This window comes from Ictidomys tridecemlineatus, chromosome 13 (assembly GCF_052094955.1).
Source record: "Ictidomys tridecemlineatus isolate mIctTri1 chromosome 13, mIctTri1.hap1, whole genome shotgun sequence".
NCBI lineage: Eukaryota > Metazoa > Chordata > Mammalia > Rodentia > Sciuridae > Ictidomys > Ictidomys tridecemlineatus.
Genome location: NC_135489.1, coordinates 23,424,182 through 23,437,867, shown reverse-complemented (window position 1 = coordinate 23,437,867; position 13,686 = coordinate 23,424,182). Strand labels below are relative to the sequence as shown.

The 13,686-nt window shown below is 46.0% G+C and overlaps 1 protein-coding gene across 4 annotated transcripts in view; it reads right to left on the bottom strand.

Moving 5' to 3' along the window:
* Nucleotides 1-10,805, bottom strand: part of Myo5b (myosin VB) — a 301,342-nt gene extending 290,537 nt beyond the window's left edge. For 2 of the 4 annotated variants that reach the window (XM_078030049.1, XM_078030050.1), the window contains exon 1: nt 10,323-10,805. In XM_078030049.1, coding sequence (XP_077886175.1) covers nt 10,323-10,349 — 27 coding nt within the window. In that variant the 5' untranslated portion in view covers nt 10,350-10,805. The remainder of the gene's footprint in view (nt 1-10,322) is intronic. The other 2 variants (XM_078030051.1, XM_078030052.1) reach the window with 1 other exon arrangement.
* Between the last annotated feature and the right edge of the window lie 2,881 nt (nt 10,806-13,686).

Sequence of the window (13,686 nt, the reverse complement as noted above, 5' to 3'; positions counted from 1 at the left end):
AAAAAAACATTAGTTTCTGGTTGAGGATACATTTGTTTCCCTTACTTTTACAACGGGTAACCCTCAGGGAGTTCAGGCAAGTTGAGAATGTGATTACATCTTATGAGATGAAGTAATAGTTTGTCTCCTTTCAATATACTACCATCTCAATGCTTACTCCTACAATAAATGAATGATCAGATAGGAGGAACTCAAGGTCAGTAGACCTTTGAGGAGATGGGCTTTCCCTCCAGGCTCACGAGCTAGTTGTAACATCCACTCCGCAGGTGGAAGGTGTTCTGTGTTACCCAAGCGATGAACATAAAAGACAATCTGAATCTCCAGATAAGGATGATCATTCAGCACCTCTCCTATGGGAAAAGAAATAGACTGACTTGATTAGTTTCATCCCCGGATTCACTGTGGTCACTTCTGAAAGCTGCCCGCTTTGCTCAATTTCACATGAGGGAAGGATATCACACACCGCCCCCACCCACATCATGCAAATAACCATGAGTATAAATGAGATTGTTAAACTTAGTAGGAACCTAAGGGCAGAATACATGTAAGACCAAAATTACAGGTAACGTGAGGATGTTCACAACTAAGCCTGCTTTGTCAGCTCCTGCATCCACCGACAGCCTGTCATTCCATGTTCACACACTGTGCTAAACTTTTGGGTAGCGTAACAATTACTTCTTGACAGGGCCACTTATTCTATAGATTTGGCAAGTCCCAGAGAAAACAGATGGGCTTTCCACTGGGTATCTCAGCCAAGAGCCTTGCCAAAATCATGGAAGATGTTACACCACAGGAGACTCCCTGGTATAGAAGGGTCATGGCCGGGAAAATGGAGATGGGGGTGCAGGCAAAATCTAAAGCTATGACATGTTGAGTGCCCACAGAACACCCATTTAGGGAATTGTGAGAACGCAAACATAAGATTCAACCATCTTGAATGAAGTCAATTTGGCAAATATGCATTAAACTCAATTACATATATAAAAAATTGAAATTCCAAAATTACCTGTGATCAAAGGATTTTTGTTTTTCTCGTGGTATTGGGGATTGAACACATGCTGACTACTAGCGAGCTACACCCCCAGCCCTTTTTGTGTTATTGAGGCAGGGTCTCACAAGGTATCCAAGGCAGGCCTCAAACTTGTTAACATTCCTATCTCCCAAATAGCTGGAATTAAAGGGCATGCCACCATGCCTAACTTCAAAGCTTTCTACTTGGTTTGTACAGCATCCTAGTTTTAGCAGAAACCTTAAGTAACTGACATAGTATAAAATGACTATTAGTGAACTCACCATCCAAATTAATGGACTATTAGTAGTACTGTCCCTATTCCTGCTCCCCTGCCACTCCCACCTAATTATTCTGTGATTTCCTTTTTCCCCCATTCCCTGATTTTTTTCTGATTTTTTACCATGTGCATAGCCTTTGGTACTGTTCATTTTGCTTCACAAGTAGTATTCTGTGTATTCTTTTCCAAAGCACCTTCAATAATGATACCCAAGTTGGGTATCACAGGAAATAACATGCTCTACAAATGTACCATGTCTGGTGGGGCTGTGCTGGGGTCTGGGTAGACACTTGGGAAAAGCAGCTGAATCAGCCTGGAGTGAATGGCCAGCGCACAAAGATAGTTATAGAGTACAGTCTACTGGCCCTAGCATATGCCCCCTCCATTCCCCTGACACCAGCATCCAGCTCACAATACACATGGAATTTTATTGCCTGGCATCCTTCCTTCCTCTCATGGAGAGTTTCTCCAAACTGGGAAGCCCCAACTTCTTGGTGATGAAAACATTATCAGTCTTTTAATTTCACATAGAAGGATGCTCCTATTTCCCCTCAGAGGTTCCTTCACGGCGCATTTGAGGTAACACAGGCAAAACTCTCCAGAAAAGTTAGCTTTTCAGAATGGGCCTCTTTGTTCCTCCCTAAACAAAGGAGGAGGATAGCTGCATGGCCTAGGCCATTACTAGAATCATTCAAGGGGGTCAGGGAGCCAGGCACAGAGGTGTGCCGCCACACCCAGCTACTAGAGGCTGAGACAGGAAGATCACTCGAGTCCAGGAGTCCATCCACAACACACAGGGTGATGGAGACAAAGTTTATTCACTGGCTCAAAAATTGTATTATGAGCCATTACTCTGGAACTCGGGTGGAAAAGTTTGATCATTTTCACAGGTAAATTAGCAAGATAACAGTAAGGCTCATCCATACTTGGATCCAGATAACATGATGACTTTCCTTGTATCCAACCTCAATGCACAATTGGAGGACATTTCTGAACTGTTAAAAAATTAAGTTTTTAGTTGTAGATAATACATTTTTATATGGTGCCAAGGATCAAACTCAGTGCCTCACACATGCAAGGCAAGTGCTCTACCACTGAACCTGAACCCCAGGCCTCTGAACTACTTTGACAAGCTCCCGAGACTATAAAGGAACTTCTAAGGCTCTTCTCAGATGCCAAGAAAGGGCCCCATCAGCTAGCCAAAGCTGGCAACTCAAGCGAGGAGTGTGTGCCCATTTCCCAAACACCTGTCCAGACAATTTGCACCATCTGCCCTTCAGCACATCCTCTCTTCCTCCAATCTTGATGGAATTTTCTCTGCTAATTGGTGGGGAGAGGAACAGTGCTAAGTATAAAGGACACTCCAGGTTTGGGCTTCTTTCATGCACAGATAGTGTTCTAGACATATCATCAAGTGACAGATGCCTCATGGAGAGAAGCCAGGTAGCTCTTACAGTGTATGTCTGAGGTCCCTCACTTATACATGGGAATGACAAGCGCCTGAGCTGGAAGGTTAAATGTGTTAACAGTGAGAAGAAATTACCTGGCACAAAAGCTCTCTAGAGCAGCTCTCGTAACAGCAGTTTTTCCAACTGCAGAGCTCAAAGGTATGCAAGCTCAGAATAAAGGAGAAAATACACACCAAGCTTCCTCATTTGAACTTTTTTTTTTATAAATCCTGAATATTCTTTCACTATCTTTCCTATCAAAAATTATCATTAAGAGTAAAACAGCTACAAATAATGCCAGTTACTACTGATATGTATGGTATTCATGCAGTTTACCTATGAAAAGGTACTCAACATTCCAGGTCTAGTCAACAAAAACCTGAAAGTTGGTCCAAATAAGGTTTAAGGCACTGGGTTTGATCCTTGGCACCAAATAAAAACAATGGCCAGTCTTAGAAGGTGAAAAAAAACAGACTGACAGGTTCTTTTCTGGAGGCTACAAGGCATATCATGCCAGCAATTCCACCTTTAGAAATTAATCCTGAAGTATTAACAATGAGATAAGAATGTATAGAAACATTCAGGGGAAAAAAAACCTAGATGTTCATAAAAATTAGGATGGTTGAAAACATTATACCATCTTTAATAGCATAATATGGCCTGTAAAGATGTAAAATTGCATTCATATGCTACAGGGAAAAAAAGCTATAAGATTTAGAGTAAAAATATATATATATATATATATATATATATATAAAAGGGACCAGGCCATGCATTTTAAACACACACTGTACAAGTCTAAAACAGGTTTGCCCAAATAAAATGCAAACACAAATGTGAATAACATAGGAAAGGTGGCATATCCTAGTGCCCACCTCAAAAATTAGGTGAATTGAGTAAAATATTTTGGCCCAGAAGTTATATAAATGAAACAGATTTTTACATTTGTTTTGTTAGTCTTGGAAAGCTGATGTGCGTGACCCAAGACTCTTCCTCATTTGGACCTGCCTCATCTCAAGTGCTTGACAGCCATGTGTCGCTACCGTACTTGACATAACAGGTCCAAAGAATATACAAAGAGCCATTTCTGCCAATGGTACAAAGCCTTCGTCTTTCCTGCATTATATGAATTGCTTCAATAACCATTCATATTCAGAAGGAAAAGAGGAACATTGTGAAAAATGCTTTTTAATTTTCCCTTAAAGCTGTAAGGGACCAGAAAGCACAGCTTAAATTTAAAACTTCAAACTGTTCTTATTCCTTCCCCGAGTGAACGGGGTTAGGAATCTTTTCTACCACCACCACCCAGCACTGGCACTGAAAGAGGAAGCCAGACTCAGTACATGTATCAGAGGTACCTCACAAGACTAGGTCATGTAATCCTCCAAAACTATCCCATGATGCGGGTAACCTTGATTTATCTGGAAAACTGGGGTGCTAACTATCGGCTCCCAGGGGCCAGAGCCAAGAGCCTTTAGACACAACATCCAGGGCGGTCCACATCAATATCAAAGCCACGAAGGCCAGGACTGCCCACACCACGAACACCCTCTCACCCTTATTGATACGGCAGTTGTCCTAGAGCCTTTCCTCAGGTGAAAACCAGGTATCTTATATGATCCAAGGATCACAAAATCTAAGTTTCTAAATCCAACATTTCTCCAAGCTCCAATATCACTTAATCATTATTTCTACTTAATACAAACCATTGTCACCCTAAATTCAAGATGTTGAAAAGAAAAATATTATCCTTGTCCCCAGCCTAATATCTTCTTTCTGTCCATAGTCAAGCCAGAAATCAAGGTCAAACTGACTCATCTCCTTCCCTGGTCCTTCAATCTAACACCTAAGTTCTAGTCTCAGTAATTCTTAAATATAAAAAGCAAGAACAAGCACACCTTGCACCCAGATCTTGGTTTATAAGTTCCGTTCTTCAATAAAAGAATGGACATCTCAGCCAAGGGATCAAAGTGACCCTGTCAGTAAAGGGATATATCACTATGCATTGTGAAAGGTACAGTATTTCTGATATGTTCTTGCCAAGAACTCAAAACCTCCATGTATGCATGAGAAAGATAAGGCCAGGTAAAGAGTCACTCTACAAAATAAGTGACAGATACCCATAGAGTGCCAAGGTCAAAGAGAAACTGAGCAACTGCTGCCAATGGAGTCTAGGGAGTTATGAATTAAAGGCCACGTGGGATTCCAAACGTGACCCTATCCCAGGGGGAGGGGGGCGTGGAGTGGGGGGAAGAGGACCTTTTGTGAAAAACCCAGAAACATTATAGTAACATCTGTAGTCTAGAAGTGACTAGAAGTATTATACAAACATTTCCCAATTTCAATAATTGCATGCTGGTTACATGAAGTGTCAACATTAGGGAAATCTGGGAAAATATACTCACGAGTTTGTGCTGTTTTATGACATTTCTATAATCCTAAGTATTGCTTCAAAGTAAAAAGTAATGCCAGCTATGTGCAGTGGTATGCGACTATAATCCCAGCTACCCAGAAACGCAATAGGATCACAAGTTCAACGCCAGCCTGGGCAACTCAGAGACCCTGTCTCACAATAAAACAGGGCTGGGTATATGGTTCAGTGGTAGAGCACCCCAGGCTCAATCCCCAGTACAAAAACACATACTATTACCTATCCCTAAACATGCCTAGATCACATTCCTAGTCCCTTGCATGGGCAACAGGGTAGAGGAGGTGTGGCTGCATAGTCACAAATCAAGACCTCCGGAGACCAAGCTGGAAGCAGGTGATCTTATAAACCTGAATACAGAGCTACCAGTATAACTAAAAACTGGAGGGTCCTCAAAATGTGATAATGGCGTATGTTCTACAAGCAGCTCAAATAGAGCCGAGATATCATGTAAAGGACCACAAAGGAAGGTCAGGACAACAGCCTACTCTGGAAGCACAGGTACAGGCAGTTGGATATGCCATGCAAACTTCAACTTCACAAAAACTTTTGAATTCTGACGATTGCCAGCAGGGCCAAAAAGGATCCACTGAGTTTTACAGGCCAACTGAGAAAGGGGAGCAAAGGGAGAGAAGTGGAGCTATGGATGAGAAGGAGAAGGCAACACGCAAGACCAACAGGCTGGGAGGGAAAGCGGGAGTGGGGCACCAGACCTCCATACACACTCTAGCCTCACCTGAGGCCTACAGAGGCCAAAGCCTTTAAGCTTCTTAATCAATCCAAACTTGCAGGAGTTAAAGGTTAATATGGTTCCCAGAATCAGATACCAAGATGATTCCTGCACAAGAGACTCAGTAGGCAGTTTCCCCGGGAAAGGAGAGGAAAGGAGGGGAGAGGAATGGGGAAGTGCGACAGGGAAAGTAGTAAGGGTTTAATATTGAGAAAGGTCCTAAATACAGTAACTCTGGTTCAACTCTGCAGAAAAACTCTGGAGGCGGCATGGAGGCACATACCTATAATCCCAGTAGCTGAAGAGGCTGGGGCAGGAGGATTGTAAATTCAAAGCCAGCCTTAGCAGCTTGGTCAGCCTCTGTCTCAAAATGGAATGGTACTCAGATTAAGTGTCCCTGGGTTCAATCCCCAATACAAACAGAAAAACTGTTATGCCCCTATTGCTTATGGACTGTCCCCATTTGCAGGGCTGGAAATTCTCAGGCTTCCTGTGCATACATGCAAGGACAACTTCAGGAAGCATTGACAAAGTGACATGAGTTTGTTATCAAGCGAGTAACCACCAAGGTTACATTCAGGGAATGGAATAAAGGGAAGATGAGAGGGATACTAATAGCATCCATTACCACCAAGTCCATGTCTCAACACCATCACTTTACAGAAAGCAGAGCACCCAGGAACCAACAGCATACTCCATCATTAGTCCCGCCAACCATGAGGAGGAATACAGCAAACAGGTGCTTCTTGCTGCCTTTTAGACTGATAACTTTGAGAAAACATGATGCAGAGTTGAGGAAATAAGACACCTGCTCGGAAGCCCAGGAGTTTGATATATCATACATCGTTTTGACAGTAGAATGTCAAGTTAAAACAAACTTAAAAACAACCATAGGAATTCTGTTTTTCCAAAGAACTGGTACACCAAGTCAGTGCCCTTTCTGCTCCTGGGCTCAAAGCTACCACACATGTGTGTCCACCCGTAACCACCTAGAAGCACACACTCATCACTTGGCTGGGTGTGGTGGTATATACACCTGTAATCCCAGTGACTCGGAAGGCTGAAGCAAGAGGATTGCAAGCTAGTTCAAGACCAACCTTGAGACCCCGTCTCCAAAATAAAATAAGTATATGAAAAAATAAGACTGGGCATGTAGCTCAAAGGCAGAGTGCCCCTAGATTCAACCCCCAATACAAAAACAAAAAACCAGCCTGCTTGGATCTGGGGATGTTTCTCAGCAGGAGAATGTTGTATTTGTTGTATTCAAAGCCCTAGGTTTAATCCCAACCACAAAATACAATAAAAATCCACTGTTCAAATACTACCTGGCAGTTAAAAGCAGGAAGATTTGAAGGAACCGATTTCAGTTTAATGACTTCCTAGACACTCTGCTGACTAGAATCAAAGTAGCCTCTTGAAATGTTAGTTAGTTGCAACAGTAGCCTTTTTTTCATCCAGAATAAGCCCCTGTAAAGAGCTGTCATACTATCCATCCATGAGGGAGGTTATAGTTCCCGTTTTAAAGTCATATTTTCTGCCATCATAATCAAGTCACATTCACCATGCTAGCCTATGCTTGCTAAGACTTCTTTTAGGGACCTGTACTCATCAAGCCCACATGTCTTTCGGCAATTCAGAAGCCAAGCACTAACACTTGCCACTTGCGACAACAGAGCCATTGTCAGCTCCACCTTTCTGTGGGAGCAAGTGAGGCTGACTCACCTTGACATCACCCCAAAAGTGTCTGGAACTGACAATAAAGAGCTTTCTCCATCCTTAATGGAAGTATCATTGCCTTCATTAAATGGAAGTATTTTTGCCAGTGACAAAAAATACACCCCCACCCCCAGACATAGCATATGATCCTGCAGTTGTAAAGAGTAGATAAAGATCAAGAGTAAACAGGAGAATAGGGAAAAGTCTCAGGAAGGCACTAATATATTAAGCTCTTACCTGGAATGATTTGATACTCCATATTCAAGTAACACCTTCCAACTGTCACTAAAGTAACAAGTATGATCAACATAGGGCTTTAGAATTTCCATCTCTAGTTTTAAATGCTGTTGACATAATGGATGTGTCCATGTATAATACATACACTAAGGTGCAAGTCCAGGTCCAGTGTTCATCACATTACGAAAACCCACTAACAGGTTTTTCATCAATACACCAAATGAACAAGTCATCTCTAAGCAACAAAGGGAATCTGAGCAGCAGGCACAATTTCTCTATGATTTGATTCACACGCACACTAATAATCCAACTTGGTGAGTGGGGTTATTAGTAAGGAAACACTACTACTGCTTCTCACAGCAAGGCCTCAACATGTTTTAGTGCCCAAAAGGGCAGCAACTGTTCAGGACACAAACCTAGCAGCTACTACTTGGCCACAGAAAATCTCAACTTCAGATTCAAAAACTGAAGGATAATTAGAAACCCACTAAGAGCATGGTGCGGTCCACCAGCCCTAGGGAGGAACTGTAATACTGGTTTTAATTATGTCAAATCCTTCACACCAATGAAGCTAATTTTTAAAAGTTATCTTGTAACCCTCCAAGTCATTTTATTGGTAACAGCATTTTTGTGTAACTAAGTATTCTGAGAAAACTAAGTCATGCCTTAGAAATAAGTATGTTGCATGCACCTTATAAGTAAAAGTCAAGTGTTTACAACTGTTCTTTAAAAGCAGTGTTCTTTAAAAGCAATCCAATGTTTTTTGAAAACTAAGGTCCCCAAAACTAATTTACTTAATGGTATATTAGCTTCATACAATGAATCAATTAAACAGCTAAGAGGACGTTATGATGTACTGCACGTGTAGTTGATCACTTGGTTTACCTAGGAACACGGGTTTATCTGTGTGCACTTTCAGGAAACAGTTTCAGCTGTGAGGTCAGTTTTTCCCTCCATTCCTCCAGGATTTCCAGCCTCCACACCCACTTCCTGACAACTGGCTTCAGGGAAACCAAACTGGAGCTTTGAGGGCTCCTTCCCAAGCCCCAAAGGGTTGGGGTGCTTTATCTAAAGCCAGAATTGCCAGCGTTCACGCTCTGGCTCCCACTTTCTCCACTCCTCTCCCAGAGGCTGCTTTCATCCATGATCCTTTCTCATCCTTTCAGGCATCAGATCCCCAAAAGCGGTATCCAAGGCAGGTGATACCCTCCGCTATCACCTCCCGAGAATCGACCCATGCTGGCTATGTCCCTTTTCCACAGGGAGTTTTAAGAACTCTTGCAATAAAGGGCGGCGAGCCCTATGTACTGAAGGGCTCCCCCAAGCGCTGGACAGCAAGTAGCAGCGCCAGGTGAGGTTGCGGAAGTAGTTCTTCCTACCCCGCCCAGACCTGTTGGCCTGGGCCGGCGTCTCAGCAATCACATACTCACCCACACGACGCGCGTCACACCACTCGGCACCGAGGCTTGCGCACACGGCACTGTCAAACCTGTCCCGGCTACAAGAGAAGATGAACAGGAAGCCTAAGCATCTGGGGACTTTAAGCGGGCATGGGGCTGGTGCTTAAAGTCACCCCGGACACTAGTATGAAATCAGGAGCCCAAGCGACCGCTGCACGCCCATAGGCACCTGGGAGGCGGAGGCCAATTCTCAACTTGAACCACAGCACCTGCGGCCGAAGCCAGGCGTCTCCCCCGGGGCCGCACCTGTTCCCCCTTACGAGCGCCTAATCCCGCAGCCCATTCTAAACTTCAGGAATCCTAGAACTCCACACCTCGCCGCTGTTTCAATATTAATGACCTCTTCCCCGCAATAACCAAAGCCCATTCTGTACCCACTCAGACACCGTCTCAAAATGCCCGTCCCCAGATTAAGAAGGGGATCCCGTTTCCTGGGATCTCTGGAGCACCCCTCTAAGCACTGCTTACACCCCTCCTCCAGCCGCCGCGCCCGTCACACCAGGTTGGTTCCTCTCCCCTCTCAACCCCCAAGTGCAAAAATCCCCCACCGCTACGCGAAGGCAGCACCAGAGCCGCGCGGCGCTGCGGAACACTTGGGAGGGGGTCCCCAAGCCAGAGGAGGGGCGACACGCCCGGCGCCACCGCGGGGACTGACCCCAGCCCCCAGGTACCAGAGACACCTCCCCGATTCCGGAAACTCCTGTGAGCTAAACCGGCGACGAAAGTCGGGGGCTGGTGGCGTGGAAGGGGGCGACACCCCGGGCAGGAGACCGAACCGCGGAGCTACTAAAGCAGGCGCTGCCGGGCGGTCGGTCACCGAGGGGCGCTCTCGGAGCGGCCAAACTTTGTCCATCACCGAAGTTCGATGAGCCGAGAACGGAGACGAGGGGGGAGCTAGAAATCGCCTGTCGCCTCGCGGAGCCGCAGGAGAAGGTGGCTCCGAGGCGCGCCGCCCCGGTCCCAGGCAGCTTTTCACCTGTGCCCGCCGGGGCTGCGGCGCAGCGCCGCACTCACCTGGCTGTAAAGCTCGCTGACCGACATGTCCCCACGGGGTGGGCCGGAGCCCGAGACGTCGCAGGTCGTCTGCAGCCCTAGCTCGTGCTCAGGTGGGCAGAGGGTCCCGGCTCCCCACTGCCCCGGCAGCTCTCAGTCCGCGGCCGGCCGGCCTGGCGCCATCTTCCTGGACGAGACGAGAGTTTCTCTCCCCTTTCTGCTCTCCCAACCTGCCCAGCCGGCTTCCTGGAGGCGCCGGGCCGGCTCTCTCCGACGCGACCTTTACTCCCGCGGCGGCGGCGTAGCTGCAGCCGGGCAGGAGTGGAGAACAGGCGGGGGAGGAGGCCGCGCGAGCCGCTCCCCGCACAGGTATGGGGAGGAGGGGCAGGGTGCCCGAGGGAGAGCCGGCCGGCCCGGGAGGCGGGAGGACCGGCGCGTCACAGCGGGCGGCCTGTGCGCTGCCGCCGCCGCCGCCTTTTAAGCCCTCCCGAGCCCCAGCCGCCACGGGGTCCTCGGGGCCGGGGGCGGGGCCGACACCGAGCGGCTCCCGGGGAGCCGGCACGCGCCGCCCCCTGCTGGACGCCCGGCGTAAGCTGGCACAGGTGTGCGTCTGTCCGCACCTGTCTCACATCTTCCACCCGGGTGGTGTCCCACGAGACTGGGCTAGAATGCAGTGGAACCACGGGGGGGGGGGGGGGAGGAAAGAGAGAAAAATAATTGGAGAGTTAAAAAAATGAAAAGGAGATCTGTTTATATCTGGAAGGTTCCACACGTTTTTCTCTCAATCTTCTGTAGCTGTATTCAACGTTTTCATTATTAAAATTAAAATATGTTGTCGTTTGCTAAGGGGATTCTGATACACATTGAAAATAATCTCCGCCAACCTGCACTCCCTTCACTGAAATCCTGATCAGAAAGATGGAGTTCGCAGGTACCAATATTTGCCAGTTTCACCCAGAGCTTCCCACTAAACTCGAGGCCACTCCCCTCAGAACACTTTTGCTTTTCTGGGAAGTCTCACATTTTTTTTCCCCTGTATCCAAACTTTCAGTCTTCCTGTCGCTCCCTCTGTCCCCCCTGTCCCCAACACTTGGAAGCCTACAGCAAAGTAGGGTCCTTTCCAACATCCAGCAAAAAGTAGCAATTTCAGCCAGAAAAGGAAAAGACTTGTCAGGAGTACCAGAGAGGGACAGAAGGGGCTGTCAGAGACATAGCCTTTGACTTCTGAAAGTGGCATTTGTCCTTGAGCCTGGTTCTCAACTACAGGGTGCATCTACACCAGCTGAGGCCATTCTGAAGCCCCACCCCCTAGAAAGTGAGTCTGCAAGCATCCCACGTGAGTCCTTCCCACTGGAATGCAAGATCCCATTGTAATTGACGTGTGGTACTTAGCACACGTGCCTTCATAATGAGAATCACAAGGGGAGCTTTGGCCAGGCCCTATCCCCAGGAGTTCTGATTTATGAGTGAAAGATGGGACCTGGATATCTGAATTTTGAAAACTCCTCTAAAAAAATTCTAAAGAATGATATTTCCAGGGTCAACAAATAGTGACCAAAACTCAGGCAACTCTCATTACATCTGGAATGGAACTATTCACATCACTGGCAAGAGCAGAAAGAACATGATTCAAACATTTTTCTTTCAAAGATCTTTCTGCATAAGTTAGCTTCCCTGGGTTTCAGTAGTCATTAAAGTGTGCCCCAACACCCACACCAGCCATCAGCATAACCTAGGATCTTTCTGGAAATACAAATTAGGACTAGGGTACAGCACAGTGGGAGTGCACTTGACTAGCTTGCAGGAGGCCCTGGGTTAAATTGCAGACCTACTGAATTGGAAACTCTGGCAGTGGGGCCATTACTCCAAGTTCTCGCTGACTTTCCAGGCTATTCTCGCCTGTAATAAGAAAGCCTCCTTTCCTTAATCCCCACTTCTTACTCAGCATCTCACTTCATCAGTAGTCCCCTCTCTCCTGGCTTTTTCTATTTTCCTGCTAAGCTTCTTGAAGTAACAGCTTCACCTACTCAGCTGCCTCCACTCACTCTCTCCCAGTCCTTCCATAATTCACGGGTTCTCAACATTTGCTTCTCATCACAATCACTTTTGCAAAACAGATGTGTGGCTTCCACTCCCAGAAATTCTGATTTAACTTGCTGCCCTGGGTTTAAAAAAAAAAAAAAAAAAAGGTCTGAGGAACTCTCAGGTGATTTTAATGGGAGTTAAGGTTAAAAGTTGCTGCTTTCATCCTACCTGGGTCCCACTCAGCCCCATTCTATTGGAACTGCCTTCTCCCTGTGAGGCCTGAGGTGGCAGTTGACTCCCCCAGCCCCATCATGGCATCTAACATTTTCCTCCTTTCTCTGTTGTTTTCCCAGCCTCTCTCATCACCCCTTCTCAATGTCCTTTTCCAGTCCTGCTTCCACATCCTAGTTTTTGAATAAAACTTTGCTCCATGTCCCAGAACTTACCTTCTTCCTCATCCATGCTCCCCAGTTCATCCTCAGTGTGGTGCTGACTCTCAAATTGAATTCTAACCTTACTCTAGACCCACCTTTTTACCTGCAAGATAAAGCAATGCTAGCAATCCCACTTGGATCTCAGGCCAACCCAAAGTCCAGTTCTCCACGCCCCCATTCCAACTAGCTTCCATCACACCTGGCACAAATTAAAAGCTTGGTTCATGTTGATTGAACTGAATCACCTCCCTGAGGGGAATACAAGCCTTGGCCAGAGTTTTGTGAATTTCTAATCCTATAATCATATGTGGTCTTTCCCTCCTTTGAATAATAATAATGGCATTTTAAAAGTTACTTTGTTCCAGGAAACATGCCAAGCACTTTACTCCTGTGATCTTGTTGGAGCCTCAGAGCAACCTTATGAAGAGGTTAGGAACATGAACCCTGTTTCACAGATGAGCAAAGTAAGGCTCAAAGAGGAGGGATGAGCAATAATCTAGGTTAGAGAGCTAGTGTTCGGGGAGTCTCTAGAGCCTGGGCACTACTTTTATACTAGTGGTTCTTGAACTTTATAGCGCCCATGGAGATTAAGGAAACATTAGAGGGTGCTAATTCAGTTGTTCAGGTGTGTGGTCAGTGAGCTGCATATTTAATAAGCATCCCAGTTGGGTAGGAACACCTGGAAATAGAAGCCTTACTCGAGCTCCGTGGTTTCTCAAAGAGAAAACATCTGTTGAGAATGCCTGGCAAGTGAGAGTTTCCATCATATGTAAATAAGGAAAAACCCTAAACTTTCAAAGTGTTCATTTGCATCTGTCAAAGTGTTCCTTTACTGTGCCCTATGTTAGATAAGTATTAATGTCCCTTTCTCCTCCTCAGCACTAGGCTTGGAGGGTCTTGAAGGCAGAGACTCACCAGACCTGTGT